Source organism: Lolium perenne, chromosome 7, assembly GCF_019359855.2.
Source record: "Lolium perenne isolate Kyuss_39 chromosome 7, Kyuss_2.0, whole genome shotgun sequence".
Taxonomy (NCBI): Eukaryota; Viridiplantae; Streptophyta; class Magnoliopsida; order Poales; family Poaceae; genus Lolium; species Lolium perenne.
In genome coordinates this window covers 121,560,102-121,579,311 of record NC_067250.2, presented here as the reverse complement: position 1 = coordinate 121,579,311, position 19,210 = coordinate 121,560,102, and the positions used below count along the sequence as shown (strand labels likewise).

Below are 19,210 nucleotides of genomic sequence, written 5' to 3'. Positions count from 1 at the left end.
ATTTACGTAGGAAATAAAAATTACTAAACCTAACTACGTCTTCTACCATGTGCAGGCGTCGATGGCGCCACCACCTACTCGTCTTTGTCGTCCTCGAGGAGATCGATGAACGGGTGCAGTGTCCACGGACCCTACTGCGCCCACGTAGGGTACTCCAATGCTCCTATAAGGTTACATTGTTCCTATGTGTGGTTTTGGTAATTAATAATAATTCCTATGGACCAATGTTTTCATGGAGTTTATACGAAGGAATATTCCACAGATAATGCTTGTAGGCCATGTGTTGGATTCAAGTGTAGAAGCCATGAAGATAAAGATATACATTGAGTATTGGCATCGAGATCATCGATTTGAACAGAAAAATATGATATGATCTAGATCTTTAGTGTTTGATTTATAGAGGTGAATCCAAGATATGGTTCTAAGACAGTGCCATGATAGTCTCATGAGTTGAGCTATGGTTGACCAAGGTTTAGAGCATGCAATTAAATAAAGAGTTCTCTATGTACCTCAAGATATTATTATAGAGCATGAGGAGATACAAGATTGATCAAGACTAAGAGTGAAGATTGAATTCAAATTGGTCAACACGTGAAGCATAAAGATTGTACCACTTTGGATCATGTGATCTTGTAGTAGGGTAAGCTTTTTTAATTATGATTTGTGAACTAAACCATCATATATTATGTTTGTGTTGTCTATGTGGGTTACGTATATCGCCATGAGCGTCCATAAAGAGTAAGATCTCATATAACCCATGAGTGGGTGACATGAAGTGGTGATCGTCATCAAGGTTGAGAGAAGGGCAATTTCAAGATGCACATACGTGAAGATCATGCTTGAAGCTTGCCATCTATTTGGTGATATGTACATGTGAATACATGCCTTAATGAATCTATCCCATAGTGGTGTATGGGGAACAAATATGAGTCTTCACGAAGAAATATGATAAAGTAAAGCATTCCGACTTGAATGGAGTTTGAAGCGTTGTCATCAAGATCAAGCGGGATGCGCAAGGAAAATATATGGTCTTCCTAGGGTTTCCTTTAACTGGTTTCAAGGTGGTTACTGGAACACCAGGTTCTAGGATACATAGCCGCACTATCAAGAGAGCTTTCAGTTGGTTCACCTGATCACATCGTCTTAGGAAGCTAAATACTTTGCATACTGAGCATACCCTATTCTTGCACCTTCTTGGTGTTTCTCTGTGTCAGGTTGTTGAGCTTGTTACTAGCTTTTCAACAAGCCCAGGGTCATAAAAAATGGAATCCGTATGCATCTTCTATTGCGTTTTCGAGTTTGGATGTTTTTACCGATTCTTCGTGTCGATAGGTATCCTCTGTAAATTTGTGTAAAAATATCATGTGACGATTCCTAATTTTTCCACTTTTTGTTGGGGTTCTATTTGTCGTTACCTTTCCAACAAAATTGGTTCCATTTCAATTGGAGTTCAAAAAATATTGTGAAAGCTTAAGTTCTTTTGAGAAAACTTCATTTTGAAGGAACTCTCCGAAACCGACGCCGCTGGACTCACCACTGGAACTAACCAGCCGCTGCCGAAATCTTCTGGTACATGTCAAAAGGCCATACTGAGAGCGATTCTAACAGCCGCCGAACTATTTTCTAGCTCGCCGGATTCAAACCTACGAGGAAACTGGTGTGCTGGCTTGAGCCGGCCAACCTTGTGTGTTGGTTGCCATTCCGGCTTGCCGGTCTGTGTGCATGACCGTTTTGGCGTGTAAACCGGTATCGCCGGTTTTACCTCCGCATTGGGTTGCCTAATCCCCCTAAACGGCTTGTTTTCTCCCTTGGACTATAAATACCCATTCTTACTCCTTGAGGAGGTAAGGTCAATCATTCCATTCTCTCCCTCATATTCCATTGTTGAACCTCAAAAGTTTGCTTCCTCTCCCCATTCCCTCATATGATTATTCCATCGTCTTGAGGGATTTGGAAGAGAATATCTAAATCTACAATCTCCACCAATCAATTCCTCCTCTAAGTGATGATAACTCTTGGTATCTAGATCTTGAAGTTATTTGTTGATGTCCTCCATTGTTCTTCCTTTCTAGTTCCTCCATACCATTTGTTGCTTTCTTGGGATTTGAGTGTGATGGATTTGAACACACTTGGTGTTCTTCCTTTTGATCCTTGCATAAGTGTTGAGCTTTTCGTTACGATTAGTTCGAGTGAGAGACCGTGATCTTGTTAGTATTGAAGGGTTACGTCCTAGTTGGTTTGGTAGTTGGTGCTTTGGTTACCTCTTCGTGGAAAGTTGTGAAGAGGGCCAAGCTTCTCCTTCGTGTCTTGTGAAGTGGTTGTAGTACTTTCCATCTCCCGAGTGGAGTAAAAGTTAGCCATAACTACCTGGCCATGGACCGGCCCGGCCCGCCCAAAATTCCCGGGCCAAGCCCGACCCGACCATGCCTCTAGGCCAGGCCTAGGCCTGATTTTTTGGCCCGATGGTTAGGATGGGTCGTGCCTGGGCCATCAGTTTGTGTGATTTAGTGAAGCGGCCCGAGGCCCGACGGGCTTTTAGTGTGATGGGCCAGGCCTGGGCAAATTTTCCGGCCCGACGGTCGGTCCGAGCCAGGCCTAGGCCAATATTTTCCGCATCGGGCCTTGGTTGGCCCGGCCCGAGGCCCGGCCCGAGGCCCGAGAAATGCTCAGCTATAGCCATAAGGAAGGAGCCTTTATTTTTCTATAATGGAATCAGTGGGAAAGGCTCCCACTGCATTTTTTTATAGCATACGATAAAGGAGAAATGTACAAAGATATTTTTAAAAAAAAGAGGAAAAGGAAGGAGCCTAACTAAGTCTGATCCTTAAGAGAATTCTCAAATTGTGCACTATGTCTGTTTTTCATTCTATGATTCAACTTTCTCATATCTTCTAGAAAGATTGCCTTCCAACTAAAAATTGGGATTTTGATTTTTAAATATTTTAATATTTTTGGAGATCCAAATTTTCCAAGAAGGAAGAATGATGATTTCCATGAAGAAAGAAACATTTAGTCTATTCTTTAGGTCTTGAAATGCTTCATGTACTGAAAGATTCTTCGTCCTTTGGGGGTAAATGAAGTCCAGCAAATGGGCATGTCCAAAAGAGATATTGCAATGTCTCTTCTCTATTACACTCATTAATTGCACAATTATATGACTGTAATATCATCTTCTTTCTTCTAAGGAGATTTCTTGTATTTAATCTATCATGAAGTAGCAACCAGAGAACGGGCCTTTTTTGCTCCGTGGTATTGGCTTGGAGAAGACGTTGAGCCTTAATGGCGTTCGGGAGACCTTCGTGGTACCCCACATCTTTCCAATCTGACGTACCTCACTTCGTGTGAGGGAACACATGAATACATCTTCGTCTCCACGTGGCTCGGTTATCTCTATATCAGAGTTTACTTTTCTTGTGATAATCATCATGCTTGAAGTACTTATATCTTGCAATCACTAGTGTTACATTTATCTTGTGATATCTTGCTTACCTTAAGTTGTTGTTGGTGCACCTATTTGAGTCTAGCTTATTTAGGTTATGTGTTTGTAAACTAAATGTTAGTTTAATTCTGCATTCTTACAAGCCAAATTCCTAATAGTTTTTGAAACGCATATTAACCCCCTCTAGGCGACATCTCCTCCTTTCAACTCCATGCTGCATCGCATGCGGTGGTTGCCATGTAGGGTATGCCGGAGGCGGCAACCCATGTTGCGGCGGCGAAACTAGTTGCCCTTCCCAAGCGGCCAGCGGCGGCGCGTGTGGTGGCAGAGAAGCGGTGTGATGCGCCACCATGGTTGTGAGTCGGACAACCTCGTCCAGTCCGTCCCACGACCATTTGTCCTCCTCCTCCTCGTCGGTAGTCGCGGCGAGGACGTTGTAATCCTCACCGGGCTGGAAGTCCCGCACTTCCTGCTCCGCTCGGCGCACCTCATGTTCATAGGCGAGGAATCCCCGCTACAAGTCGGGGCACAAATACACGCGATCGTACCATTGCATCTATGGGAGAAGAGGGATGCAACGACACATCTCTGCCTCCAGTGCCGGCCCATCCATTGGTGCAGGCGGTACCGACACCGTGGCGCGGTTCAGGTGCTAGCCACCAGTCAGCGAGAGTTGTGTTGCAGGCACGGGTCCGTTTGTGCCCACCGCTAGCACTACAGCACGGGGACGTAGTGTCGGGTCCGCTCCCAGGGTTGGGGCGGCTGGTGGCACACTGCCGCCGCAGCGGCTTGCTGCCCGATAAAATCTGTTGCGTGTAGGTGACCGGCATGGTGGATACGACCGGCGATGGTGGCGCGACAAGGATCCTGCCTCGTGGGTGTTGGCCCTCTTCTTCAACCACGATGACATCTTCGTCAGCGTAGGTGGTGGCGGTGATTTGCTGTCAATGGCGGTGGTGGTGGGAGTGGGGAGGAGAGACATGCGCATGGCCAGTTTAAGTAGCCCTAGCCATCAATGCACATGCAGCTTCCAGCGCCATCGCCATCTACGCTGGCACGGGAGCTGAGGCGGTGGTGGCAGTGGTCAGTGATTGCTTTGATGGCCATGGATGTGATCGGCGGTCAGCCTTGTGCCGTCGGGTCGTTGTCATACGTGCCATCTGGGGACACGCGTGTTGTCTGCGACGCGTCCGCCTAGACGCATCAGCTCCCCAAATTTGGTGGCGATGGGTCACGCCGGATGGGTCGTTTCGTTTGGATCGCGCCGATGGAGCGTGCACGTCCGATCCTCCTGTCTACGCAGACCTATTCAGACGCGGCATAACTGTTTTTGGGTCGCGCCCCTAGAGATGCCTTAAGATATATTGGTTTGCAATTTATATTAGATAGATGCAAAAACTTGCCTGATACGCCCGTGACCTCTTATGGCAGCCGCCGCTTTGAAGAAACCCACTCCGTCTCCGCTTTCGCCTCCACCATAGATCGGTTTCCCCTCCTCCGGCCGGCCTCACCGGTGTCAGGAGGGGTGGGTAACCCGATCTATGCGTGGACTTTTTAATAATTAGGGTTTTCAACAGATTAGATTAGGGTTTGGTAGCCGTCTTGTTGGTCTTCGCTACATTGGAGATGGCATTGTCTAGTATTCCTCAATCCTTCGTTCGATGACAAGATCTCAATCGTGGTGTCAATGGTGATGTTGGAGGATTGCAATTCTTTAGGTATGGATCTTCAGATCTTGCTTCGCCAGATCGATTTTGGATCTTTTCTCCTGGTTGCCGCGAGGAGGATTATCCTTGCAATATTTGTCTCGGCTGCTACGTCCTCGACAATGGTGATTTGTACTCTCGGCTCTCCAGCGACGTTGATCAGGTTGTTCGGTTATTTTTCCCTCATATACTGGTGCTGGAACTCTTGCCGATGTTGATTGACTACTTCAATGTTTGTGCGCGTGCACGTAGCCTTGGTATTGCGGTTCAAATTAAAACAATGGAAGAACCTTCGTTGATATTTTCAGGTCTATGGTTTGGTATCTGTGTTTGCCTGCCTTCAGAGAAGTACAAAATTGCGTCATGGAAGAAACAAAAATTTGTAGATCTCACTGATTTGCTCGTTTATTTTAACTTTATTTTGTATTCGTTGAAGTGAGTTTGTGTATCTCTATCATGTACTATTTATTATTATAAATATATGTGGTATTGATTATTAAAAAAAGATATATTGGTTTGCATTGGATGAAATGACCAGCGATACTGACGCGAAAGCGCCGTGACATGACGTGCTATCTTGCTGCCGTCGCAGAAGGCAGGTGTTGCTGAGCAATCGAAACCGCCCTTTTATTTGAAAGAGAAGGCGGACCTGAATTATGTGAACGGTGATAGCCTGCGATTCAATTCTCATGTGGTTAGCTAGTACGGTGCAATCATCGTGCATTCCCATTTTGTGTGAAAGAGAAAGGTCGATCGACCCATTGCCAGCATTCAGCTGGTATCTCTAACGATCTAAAGGAAATCAGTAGCTCTGAATGATTTTCATTGTCCCCAGCAGGTGCCCTTTATGCGTACCCACCACTTCCACGTGACAAGATGTAAGTATGCATACACTAGGTTCAAACAGCAATTGTATAATTCTGAGAAGACTATACACAAACACAGCACATTTGGACAAAGAACATTTCTCCTGGTCCATACTTGCGAAGGAATGTAAGGCAACACGGTTTTTAGCTGTTGGAACTTGGAAAAACAGAAGAACCAGGGAGAAATACAGAGTGGAGAATTTTGTTTTATTTCCACTGTTATTAGTCACTGTTCATTCTTTACAGCTAAATCATGATGACAAGAATGTATAATCTTTACATGTATAACTGCTGCAAGGACGATGCTCTTAAGACTTAGGCAGACGACTTGTCGCCGCCGAATGCATTTTCCAGAACACCGGTGGCCTGAAGGTGACTAGTATCTCCACACATCTTGACAATGCAACGGCCAGTGTCACCAGAAACGAGTATAACACTTACTGACGTGTTGTGTATTTTAGTATGAAGCGGCCTGGTTGGACTGGCATGCCTGTAGAGTTCTCTGATGGTTCCACCGTGAGAGACTAAGATAACTCGCTCCCCTGTCAATGAAGAAACACAAGTTCAGCAAATATTAACAAGGTAGTGGGCAAGTAAGAAAGCCTTGTGCAGCTGCAAGTGCATAACAAGCTGTTACTTTTGTTGGGAATACTGTTCGTGAACTGTTATCCAACCAATAACACAACATCTCCGACATAGCACACAAGAAACAAAAGATGCCAATAAGCTAACCTCTTCTTTCCATGGCATTCTGGATGGGTGCTGATAAAAAAACTCAAGTTTACAAGATAACAGTCTGCTTTTACCAGTTATAAGTCCAAAAAATGAAGCTCACAGTTTTGTTTGTTTTCTGCGGGGAAAAGTTCGAAGGTAAGAGTTTACCTTTGTGCTTTTCGACTATGCTATACAAGCACGAGACACATCGCTCTGATAGTTGATCAAGACTCTCTCCACCACCCTGAAACAAATTTCCAAAAATTTAGAAAACAGATCTTTCAAAACAAAATACATGCAGGTATGTCTTGAGAAAAAATACTGCAACTGTTAGCACCAAGAATATATGCTGGCAGATAGCTGTTAGAGAAATATTGTATGGGCACCCTGTAAGATAAACGGGTTCATATAGACAAATCTGGACCTACTGATTGTGTAAGTTCAGAGCGAAGGATAGTTTGATTTGGCAGAGCTGTTTGTCTGTTAAGATACCCTTAGAAGCAGCTGCAAGCCTATGATCATGGGCGGAGCTACATGGGGACATGGGTGTACAAATGTACACCCATTATTTTTGAGAAAAACTTGAATAGTAGTTCAGATATATAGAGAAATCTACATCAAATAAATTACTCCGTAGAAAGCATGACTAAACTATGCTTCTTAGACAAATGTGTACACCCATCATTTGGATGCTCCCTCCGCCCATGCCTATGATGCGGCATCAAAACAGAGAGTTGTATTAACACCTGATTTCATTCGTAGCTCGTTAAATTATGTGAACGTATTGTGCCACTGGAAAATCAACCCCATGGTTTGACATGTCCGAACTTAAAAAATGGTTGGCTTGTAGTATCTATGCAAATCTACTTCTGAAATCTTAAGGTTATGACTATAAGTCACCATGTATTTGCGGTGTTTATAAGTACAGTGTTTGAACAGCAAACTAATACCAACTGAAAAACATTTTCTCAAAAGTAGGAAGACACGGATGCTTACAGGAATTTGTTTGTTCCTCTTGTGGGACATGAAAGCTTTGTAAGCCTCAGGTTTTTCTTTGACAGCATCTTGAAGCGTCAAGCCCTGGACATCTCCTATGTGCCTTTCTCTAAGTGCAGGATCCAACACAACCTACATTGCAGATTGTTTGCTTATTAATATCATAAGTATCAAACAATTCGTCTTGTACAAGTTACACAGAAACAGTGTGGTGTCTGCTTGAGACATTTGAATAACAGAAAGGGTCAAGGTGAATGAACATACATCTGGTAAATTGCAAATTTTTGCTATTGTTCTTGCAGTCTCTGCTGCCCGCTTCAGATCAGATGAGTATATGGCAGCTGGCTTAGCTTCTTTAGACAGCCGATGAGCAACCTTAAAATCAAAGAAGTTCCACATAAAAAAGACTAGTACAGATGTCATGTAGTAACCTAAGTAAACCAGATCATACCGCAACAGCTTGCTGCCTCCCAATCTCATTCAGCTCGGCATCCAAGTGCCCCTAAACATAGGAGTAGGATAATATATCAGATTGAAAGAATTAGCTGAGTTCTGCACAAATGGGTTAGGTAATGTGTAAACACACATTGACATTGAAAATCACATCATGCCATCAAATATATGTTCCTTGCTGCTACCTATTTTTTGAGCTATAAAAACAGATAAGGCAAATTGGCCATCCGACACTATTACTTGTTGGCATTTGTGCACACTATTCAACTGTCAATTGGCTCAGTACCATTAGAAAGCATGATCATTTACTAGAACAAACTGCGAGTAATAAAATACTGTAGCTTTTCCAAATAAGAGACAGGAGTTTTTGGAATGACAAATCCAATAATGTTGGGTAAATCTGTGTTTATGGCTATGGCCTATGGACCTCATGTGCAATAATACATCAATTTGCACATTCAACTTATTCAGGAAAATAAGTATGATGTATAGGTGAAACGTAGAAGTGGTATAACATTACTACCACCTCTGTCCCATAATATAAGATGTTATTACAACCAATATATTTCTATCATCTGCTAAGACTTTTGATTTTATAATTGGATGAATCCTGATGTTATACCCCTGGCCCCAGGGCAGTGGGAAATTGCACACCAAAAACAGAAGCAAGATAAAAAAAAGAAAATCGAAGGAAGCCACAGCTGATAATTCAGATCATGTAATAAAGAAATGAGGAGAAGTCGTGTAAGTATTTTAGTTTTCTATAAATAGCATACGAAAACATGCATCGCATCGTGTTTCGTTTCACTATATGAATACCTAATTTAGGATGTGAGCGGAAGAACCCTCTTACTATAGTTAGCTTAGGAACTAGATACTTGAATACTAACAGTCTAACTGCACCATATTTTGACTGAATAAAACACTTAACAAGCAGGTGGTGGGGCGGAGGACGCAAGTGCCTTCCCCGGTAACAGCGGAAGCGATATTGTGGTTCTTTAAGCTGCTCTCTGAGTTTCTATGGTAATTGCTACATTAGATGCCTATAATATATCGAAGTCCACATGTTAACATAAGTATTCAAGTAAATAGTCCTCTTCAACAAGCTCCAAATCCAATGACTAGAAAAGGACGGCACTAGGCAATCGTGATGACCTGTATGATGCGCGAGGCGTTCCAGGACGTCTCGCCGTGCCGCACCACCACGACCTCGGTGAACTCGCTGCGGTCGCCCTCGGCGGTGGAAGAGGACGACATCCCTACTACAGCTGCTCCCTGCACTTCGTTGCAGGAGATCTCCGGAGCAAGGGCGGATCCCGCAGGAAGGGATACCGAGGCGACGGCTGACCGCGGCGAAGTGGCAAAGGCCGCGCCGGTGGGGGGAGGCGAGGAGAACGAGACGCGCGATGAGCGCGCCGGCGGCGGCGATTGAGGCGTGACGGTGGTGGGATGAGGAAACATAGGCCCGCGGCTCAGCTTGCTTGTATTTTAACCGGCCTGTTATTACAGAAAAAGAGAGAAACCGGGACGACTACGGTACCACGGTCTACGGGCCGCTGTCCAGTTCGGATGGGCCAAAATACCTAGATCAACGGCAACCTGGGCCGATTGCTCCACCATTTCCAACAACAACAATAACAACAACATGGTCTTTATTCTAAAATAAGTTGGATAGGCTAGAGGTGAAGTCCATAAAATTCCGTAACCAACTTATGGTTCTGGCACATGGATAGCAAGCTTTCACGCGGTTCTTTCCATGGCTAGTTCTTTGGTGATACTCCAGTCTTTCAGATCTCTCTTTACAGACTCTACCCATGTCAAGTTTGGTCTACCCCGTCCTCTTTTGACATTATCAGCACGCTTTAGCCGTCCACTATGCACCGGAGCTTCTGGAGGTCTGCGTTGAATTTGCCCAAACCATGTTAGACGATGTTGGACAAGCTTCTTTGCATCGATGCTATCCCAACTCTATATCGTATATCATTATTCCGGACTCGGTCCTTCCTCGTGCGGCCACACATCTATCTCAACACGCGCATCTCCGCCACATCTAACTGAACACAAAGGATTAGACGTATCGAGTGAAAAAAGATGTTTGCAGAAAGTAAACAGAACAAGATTGAAGTAGAATTTATCAATAAAGGAAACAGGATCGGGGTCCCAGTTCTCTAGAGGTGTCTCTCCATAAAAATAAATAGCATGTTGGGTGAACAAATTACAGCTGGGCAATTGATAGAATATCGACCATACATGACAAGATGATTAATATGATATTTTATTGGGCATTACAACATAATACATAGACCGTAATCCAACTGCATCTATGACTAATAACCCACCTTCCGATTATCGTCCGAACCCCTTTCAGTATTAAGTTGCAAGCAACAGATTATCACATTAAGCAATGTGTGTAAAGTAAACAATAGAATTACCCTCGGATAAAACATTGTTGTTTTCTCCCTAGTAGCAACAACACATCTAAAATCTTAGAAGTTATTGTCACTCTCCCAGAAAACTAGAGGCATGAACCTACTATCGAGCATAAATACCCCCTTTTCGAGTCAAAAGTGTCCACTTGGCCAGAGTTTCTACTAGCAACGGAGAGCATGCAAGATCACAAATAACATATGACATAAATATATAATCAATCTCAACATAGTATACAATATTCATCGGATCCCAGCAAACACAACATATAGGATTACATAAAGATGATCTTGATCATGTAGGGCAGCTCACAAAATCTATGCATGAAGCACAAAGTGGAGAAGACAACCATCTAGCTACTGCTATGGACCCATAGTCCGGGGATGAACTAGTCACGCATCACTTCGAAGGTGGGCATTGCGATGTAGATGCCTCCGGCGATGATTTCCCCCTCCGGCAGGGTGCCGGGAAGAGCTTCATAAGCCCCCCGAGATGGGTTCTCCGATGGCGACCGCGACGAAACTTTTCGTGGATGGAGGCTCGGGTATCCAGGATTTTCCCGAGAAGATGTATAAATAGGCGGAGGATTTAGGTCGGTGGGGTGCATGGGGGGCCCACACCACCCCTAGGTGCGGGCCCAGGCTTGGCCGCGCCATGGGGTGGACTGGCCGCCCTGTGGCGCCTCTTCGACCCCCCTCTGGACTTCATCTTCGTTTCGGTAAAATATTGACTTCGGCTTTTGTTTCGTCCAATTCCGAGAATATTTCCTGTACAACTTTTCTGAAATACAAAAACAACAGAAAACAGGGAACTGACACTATGGCATCTTGTTAATAGGTTAGTGCCGGAAATCATGTAAAAGTGCAGCAAAGTGTAAGCAAAACATATATGAATTGGTGTAAAACAAGCATGGAGCATCAAAAATTATAGATACGTTTGAGACGTATCAAGCATCCCCAAGCTTAACTCCTGCTCGTCCTCGAGTAGGTAAGTGATAACAAAATAATTTTTTAGGTGACATGAAGCCAACACAATCTTGATCAAGCATGTAAAGCATTGTGACCTGGGATCTAAGTACTCTAACGTAGGCATGATAGATATAATTAAATAGAACTTAGGAACTATGTTATAACATGAAGAGTAACTCAAACAAAGGATCATGAATAATAGTGCATTAAAAGCAACTGTTTTTTATGAGCATAGAGTAAACATAACAAAGTGGTACTCAACATGTCCTTTATCGAATGGCAAAACATAAATGCTAGGACACCTTCAAAGTTCAGAGGGTGACTAGATACAAGTAATTTAAGAATAAGAAATAGCACAATCATGAAACAATCAATAATAATTTTGGGACCCACATTGCACTAAGAATGACAACTATGCTCTCTTAATCGGTGCATAAAGTAGAAGATGAAGACTCAACATAAAAGTAAAAGAGAGACTCTTTGCAGAGTAAGCAAGATGGACAAGTTTTATAACCTTCTAAAAAGTATGGTACTTATTAGCTTTGAGCTCTCATTGCCTCTATCACAATCATCTTGAATGGTTAATTGATGTTAATGTGAGTCAAAAATGAGCTATATGCTTGCAAATCACAAGTTGAAAATCTCATGCCCCTTGAACGTGAGTACCTAAACCTCATGCTACTCAACTTAGGTCCCAAATAAGTTCTTGTCATTGTAAGTATACATGTATCATTGAGAATCGCCAACGGGGTACCTCTTGCCCGATGATATGGGGGTACTCTTATAAGAGCAATCCCATGGCAAAATGACAAGACAAACAGATAGTGAGCATCTCAGTAATTTTTTTATTTACTATGGGTATAGCTTTCTATTGCAAATGCTTCATAGAATGCTCACTATGGCTTAGCTGTAAATTTCCACCATTAATGATGCATGTCTTAGATTAGCGGCCCAGACGTTTCCCTAACCCATATACAAACTCCATGGACTTACAAGTTTCCATTTTATTTTGCACCGCTAGGCATTCATAAACAAAATATCATGACATCAACTAAATATAAGTGCAATATCGAAAGTGTTCCCCATGAAAGCATGGTTCTACTAACTCCCAACTCGCAATTTGCAAACATATAAACTTCATAAGATAGGTACAATGATAAAATTTATTAAGTACAAGAAAGTAAATGTGCGATCAAGTTCGTAAGAGCTTTACTAACTAATTTTCTCATGCCAAAACTTAATTTGGAAGATAAAAACATGATGAATTATTTGGAATAGCAATAATGCTACTAGGTAGATATGGTGGACACAATTGGCAAAAAAAAATTCATGGTGGTTGGATGCACGAGTAGAGATCATACTCGACATAGGTGAAGGCTAGCAAAAGACTAAGAGCGACCAACTAAGAGAGCAATAATGGCATTAATCATGCATAGTGACAAAACATTATTAATCAAAGCATAAAGTGATATTACAAGTCAAAAACTAAATGATCATAGAGGCTTTAGTTGACTGGTTATAGTCATAAAATACATTATGAACCGGAGAGCTAATCATACATAAATAAAGAATACTAACGAGCTCTTAACAAAATTCAAGTGAAAGAACAAGAGCTAAACGCAGTACTAGAAAACTAGAACACTCGCAGAACAATAACATCGAAAACTAGAGCGTTCTATGCAATTAAATCGGGGTAGGTCTTTCTCCAAAACAAATGTGCCGGGACCCAACATATTATAAAGCAAAAAAACAAAACTAAACTACAAACAAACAAAAATAAATACGCTCCAATAACAACACATAGCGTATCAAGCAATAAAAATATAGCACATGGAGAGATGACATGTTGCTTTGTTGATGAAGAGGGGATGCCTTGGGCATCCCCAAGCTTTGACGCTTGTACCTTTTGAAAATTTCTTGGGGTGCAGGGGCATCCCCAAGCTTGAGATTTTGTCCATTCTTCATCTCATCACATCATTCTTCTCTCCCTACACTTGAGAACTTTCTTCATACAAAACTTCACACAATTCTCTATTAGCAGCATTAGTATAATCAAAATAAACAAATCCACTTGGGTTCAGTACTAACATATATAAAACATCTATTAAAGCATTAGATACTATAGCAACCTTTCAAAAAGCTCTTTGATCAAAATAACTCAAAAAGAAAGAGATTTAAGAGGCAAATGCAAATAGTGCAGAAATCTGTTAAAACAGAACAGAAGGTAAAGATCGATTTTTCCAAAACTCTTGTGTTACTCATCCCGAAAAGTGGTCAACTAATGAAAGTTAGATAATAATCTGGGGCATATGCATAAATAATGACAGATCAACATTCCTCTCTGGCTATTTTTACGAATTTTTATGGTAACAACACAAAATCTGTTTTCAGGACAGCAACTTCCCCAAATCTTACTTTCTTCCTATTAGAGGATATTCTTGGAACAAAAACAAAATAAAAATGATAAGGAGAGGTTATTACAGAGGTAATAACTTCCAAGACTCAACAAAAAAAATTGCAGTAAATAAACATGGGTTATCTCACAAGAGTGCTTTTCTTTAATGCCTTTTGGCTAGGCTTGATAGTTTGAGAATATGCTCACATAAGAAATATGCATTGAAGTAAAAGAGAGCATCAAGAAGAAACTATAAAAAAAATTAAGTCTAACCCACTTCCTATGCATAGTAATCTTGTACACAAATACATCCACAAAGAACAAAGTGACAAGCATAGTAAGATAAAACAAGAGTAACTTCAAAAAAATTAGCACATAGAGATGTGTTTTAGTACCATGAAAACTTGTACAACCATATTTTCCTCTCTCATAATAATTTTCAGTACCATCATGAATAAACTCAACAATATAATTATCACATAAAAAATTCTTATCATGAGCCACATGAATAATATAATTATTACTCTCCACATAAGCATCGTCATTAAAATTATAGTGGGAGCAAATTCAACAAAATAACTATCATTATTATTCTCATCACCATAATCATCAGATATAGGAGACATATTGTAATCATAATTAATTTTCTCCTCAATAGCTGGGGAACTAAAAAGATCATTTTCAAAAAAACTAGCTTCCCCAAACTTAGACTTTTTCATAGCATTACCAATAATGGTGTTAAATGAGTTGATACTAATATCATTGCTATTAGCATGCAAATAAAGTTCCATATTTTTTTTAATTTTCTCTTCAAACACCTCATGTCCTAGCTCAAGATAAATACTATAAAGATCTCTAATTTTGTTGTTGTTTCCCATTAAGCCTAACTAGTAAAAAAAGAAACATCAACATGGGAGGTGAGTATGGAATAAACTAAGAAAAACTATAACAAAGTAAAGAGATTGGAGATGAGAGACTCCCCTTGCAGAAATCCTCTTTCACCCCGGCATAAAAATGTGGTGTGCAGGTTTCACGTTGTTGCTGACGCCGGTAGTGCGCCCTGCCAATAGTCAGCCAGCAACACCTTTAGAAGTCACGCCTTTCTCCTACTGGTCGATTAAATATTGGTTTCTTACTGAGGGAAAACTTGCTGTTGTGCTCATCACACCTTCCTCTTGGGGTTCCCCAACGGTGTGCGATCTACGCTACGTCAAGCACCATCAATATTTTTTGGCGTCGTTGCCGGGGATAAATAGGATTTATGCAAGGGGAGTCTCTCATCTCTAGTTGCTTTACTTTGTTATAGTTTTGCATAGTTTATTCCATGCTCACCTCCCATGTTGATGTTTCTTGTTTTTCACTAGTTAGGCTTAATGGAAAACAACAATAAAATTAGAGAGCTTTATAGTATTTATCTTGAGCTAGGACATGAAGTGTTTGAAGAGAAAATTAAAAAAACCTATGGAGCTTTATTCGCATGCTAATAGAAATGTTATTGGTATGAATTCTTTGAACACCATTATTTCTAATGCTATGGAAAAGTCTAAGCTTGGGGAAGCTAGTTTTTATTAAAATGATCTTTTTAGTTCCCTAGCTTTAGAGGAGAAATTTTGCTATGATGACTACAATGATGAATATCATATTTTCAGTCCACCTACTATTGAGAAGAAAATTAATTATGATTACAATATGTCTCCTATATCTGATGATTATGGTGATGAGAATAATAATGATAGCTATTTTGTTGAATTTGCTCCTACTACAATTAATAAGAATGACTATGCTTATGTAGAGAGTAATAATTATTTTTATTCATGTGGATCATGATAAGAATGTTTTATGTGATATTTATATTGTTGAGTTTGTTCATGATGCTACTGGAAATTATTATGAGAGAGGAAAATATAGTTGTTGGAATTTTCATGTTACTAAAACATCTCTCTTTATATTAAAAGTTCCCAAGTTGCTCTTGTTTTACCTACCCATGCTTGTTACTATGTACTTTTTTGATTTATTTTCTTACAAGATTCCTATGCATAAGAAGTGGGTTAGACTTAAATGTGTTTCATATTTTCTTCTTGATGCTTCTTCACATGAAAAATACTATATGCTAGCTCTTTTTCTGCGCCTAGCTGAAAGGCGTTAAAGAAAAGCACTCTTGGGAGATAACCCATGTTTTATTTCTGTAATTTTTCTTTTATTGAGTCTTATAAGTTATTAACTTTGTAATAGCCTCTCCTTATCATTTTTATTTTGTTTTTGTTCCAAGAATTAGCCTCTAATAGGAAAAAAGAAAAATTTAGGGAAGTTGCTGTCCTAGAAATAGATTCTATGATGTCACCATAAAAAACGTATTCACATGCAGAGAGGATTTTTGTGCATATACCCCAGGTTATTATCTAACTTTCATTAGGTGAACATTTTTCGATATGAGCAACAGAATATTTTCGAAAAAATCAATCTTTACCTGTTGTTCTCTTATGACAGATTTTCGCCACTATTTGCATTTGCCTCTTAATCTCTTTCTTTTTGAGTTCTTTTGAGCAAAAAGATTTTTGAAGAGGTTGCTAAAGTAGCTAATGCTTTAATAGGTGCTTGATATATGTTAGAACTGAACCCAAGTGGATTTATTATTTTGATTGCACTAATGCTGCTAATAAGAATGTGTGAAGTTTTGTATGAAGGAAGTTTTCAAGTGTAGGGATAGAAGAATGATGTAATGAGATGAAATATGAAAAAAATCTCAAGCTTGGGGATGCCCATGTCACCCCAATAAATATTCAAGAGGTATAAGCATCAAAGCTTGGGGATTCTCAAGGCATCCCCTCTTCATCAACAAAGCAACATGTCATCTTTCTATGCGTTATATTTTTATTGCTTCATACGCTATGTGTTGTTCTTGGAGCATTTTTATTTGTTTTTAGTTTAGTTTAGTTTTGTTTGCTGTAGCATATGGTTGGATCCCAGAACATTTTTTTTGGAGAAGACACACTCCGTTTTAATTGCATAGAATGCTCTAGTTTTCGCTCTTATTGTTCTGCGAGTGTTCTAATTTTCTAGTACTGCGTTTAGCTCTTGTTCTTTCACCCGAATTTTGTTCAGAGCTTGTTAGTATTATTTATTTATGTATGATTAGCTCTCTGGTCCATATTGATTTTCATCGATGAGAGCTATTTCAAATAAGTTGATTGGTGTTGGAGACGAGTAAAATATTTCATACTTATAGTGATGCAAAAGGAAGCTAGTCTAGACTGTGGCATAGAATTTGGCATGCCATGTTGGATGTTTTTCTTATCATATGCTTAGTACTTATTGTTGTAGCATGACTTATATCAAATAACTGAGAGTTCATAATGTGTTATTGAAAGAATCTTATGTTTTTTTCCATCATACAAAGCATAATATTGTGGTATTCTCCTTTGATGCTTTATTGGGTTGACTTGGCACATGCTTATACCATGTTATGACTATAAACCAGTAAACTAAAGCCTCTATGATCATTTAGTTTTTGACTTGTAAAATCACTTTATGCTTTGATTAGTAATGTTTTGTCGCTATGCATGATTATGGCCATTACTGCTCTCTTAGTTGGTCGCTCCCAGTCTTTTGCTAGCCTTCGCCTGTACTGAGTATGAGCTCTACTCGTACATCCAATCACCAAAAATAAAAGTTTGCCAATTGTATCCACGATATCTACCTATTAGCATTATTGCTATTCCAAGTATATCCATCATGCTTTTATTTATCTTCCAAATTAGATTTTGTCATGAGAAATTTAGTTAGTAAAGCTCTCACGAACTTGATGGAACATTTAATTTCTTGCACTTAATAACCTTGATCCATTATTGTGACTATCTTATGAAGTCTATATGCTTGCAAGTTGTGAGTTGGGAGTTAGCACAACCATGCTTTCATGGGGAACGCTTTCAACATTGTACTTATTCCTATTTAGTTGATGTCATGTTCTTTTGTTTATGGATGTCTAGCGGTGCGAAATAAAATGTAAACTTGTAAGTTCATGGAGTTTGTATATATGTTAGAGAAACTCCTGGGCGGCCAATTTAAGCCATGCATCATTCATGGTGGAAATTTACAGCGAACCATAGTGAGCATTATGTGAAGAATCTTCAATAAAAAGCTATGCCCATAGTAAATAAAAGGATTGCTGAGATGCTCATTGTCTGTTTATCTTGTCATTTTGGCATGGGATTGCTCCTAGGCAGGAGTACTTCTATATCATGGGGCAAGAGGTACCCCGTTGACATTCTCGATGAGACATGTATACTTATAATGACCAGAACTTATTTGGTACTTAAGTTGAGTAGCATGAGGTTTAGGTACTCGTATTCAAGGTGCACGAGATTTTCAACTTTTGATTTGTCAAGAATATAACTTCATATTTTCCCTCACATTTACTTTAACCATTCAAGATGCTTATGATAGGGGTAATGAGTACCATACTTTCTGGAAGGTCTATAAAACTTGTTAATCTTCTTGCTTTATGCACCAATTAAGAGAGCATAGTTGTCATTCTTAGTATAATGTGCATAGTCACAAAATTATTATTGATTGATTCATGATTATGCTATTGCTTTTTCTCAAACTACTTGTATCTAGTCACCCTTTGAACTTTAAAGGTGTCCTAGCATTTATGTTTTGCTACTTCATAAAGAACATGCTGAGCACCAATTTGCTATGTTTTCTCTATGCTCATAAACAAACAGTTGCTTTCAATGCACAATTATTCATGATCCTTTGTTTGAGTTACTTTTCATGTTATGACATAGTTGCTAAGTTCTATTGTTAGAATTTTATCTATCATGCCTTTGTTTAGAGTATTTTGATCCCAACTTACAATGTTTTACATTAACTTGATCAACATTGTGTTGGCTTTATATCAGCTCAAAAATTATTTTTGTTATCATTTACCTACTCGAGGACGAGCAGGAGTTAAGCTTGGGGATGCTTGGTACGTCGCAAACGTATCTATAATTTTTGATGCTCCATGCTTGTTTTACACAAATTCCTATATGATTTGCTTACACTCCGTTGCACTTTTATAAATTTTCCGGCCCTAACCTATTAACAAGATGCCATAATGTCAGTTCCTTGTTTCTGCTATTTTGTATTTCAGAAAAGTTGTACAGAAAATATTCTCAGAATTGGACGAAACAAAAGCCGAAGTCAATATTTTACTGTAACGAAGATAGAGTCTAGAGGGGGCACGAGGAGGTGCCACAAGGCGG

The 19,210-nt window shown here is 40.1% G+C and overlaps 1 protein-coding gene across 1 annotated transcript; it reads right to left on the bottom strand.

Annotated features, from left to right (window-relative positions):
- Window positions 1-6,204: 6,204 nt before the first annotated feature.
- On the bottom strand, window positions 6,205-9,660 carry LOC127323748 (phosphoglycerate mutase-like protein 4). Its single transcript, XM_051351870.2, has 6 exons — window positions 9,330-9,660; window positions 8,173-8,223; window positions 7,986-8,096; window positions 7,722-7,853; window positions 6,894-6,969; window positions 6,205-6,553 (listed from the first exon to the last, which is right to left on the bottom strand). Exons 1-6 carry the CDS (start codon window positions 9,633-9,635, stop codon window positions 6,327-6,329), a joined length of 903 nt encoding a protein of 300 aa, XP_051207830.1. The 5' UTR covers window positions 9,636-9,660; the 3' UTR covers window positions 6,205-6,326.
- Window positions 9,661-19,210: the final 9,550 nt, after the last annotated feature.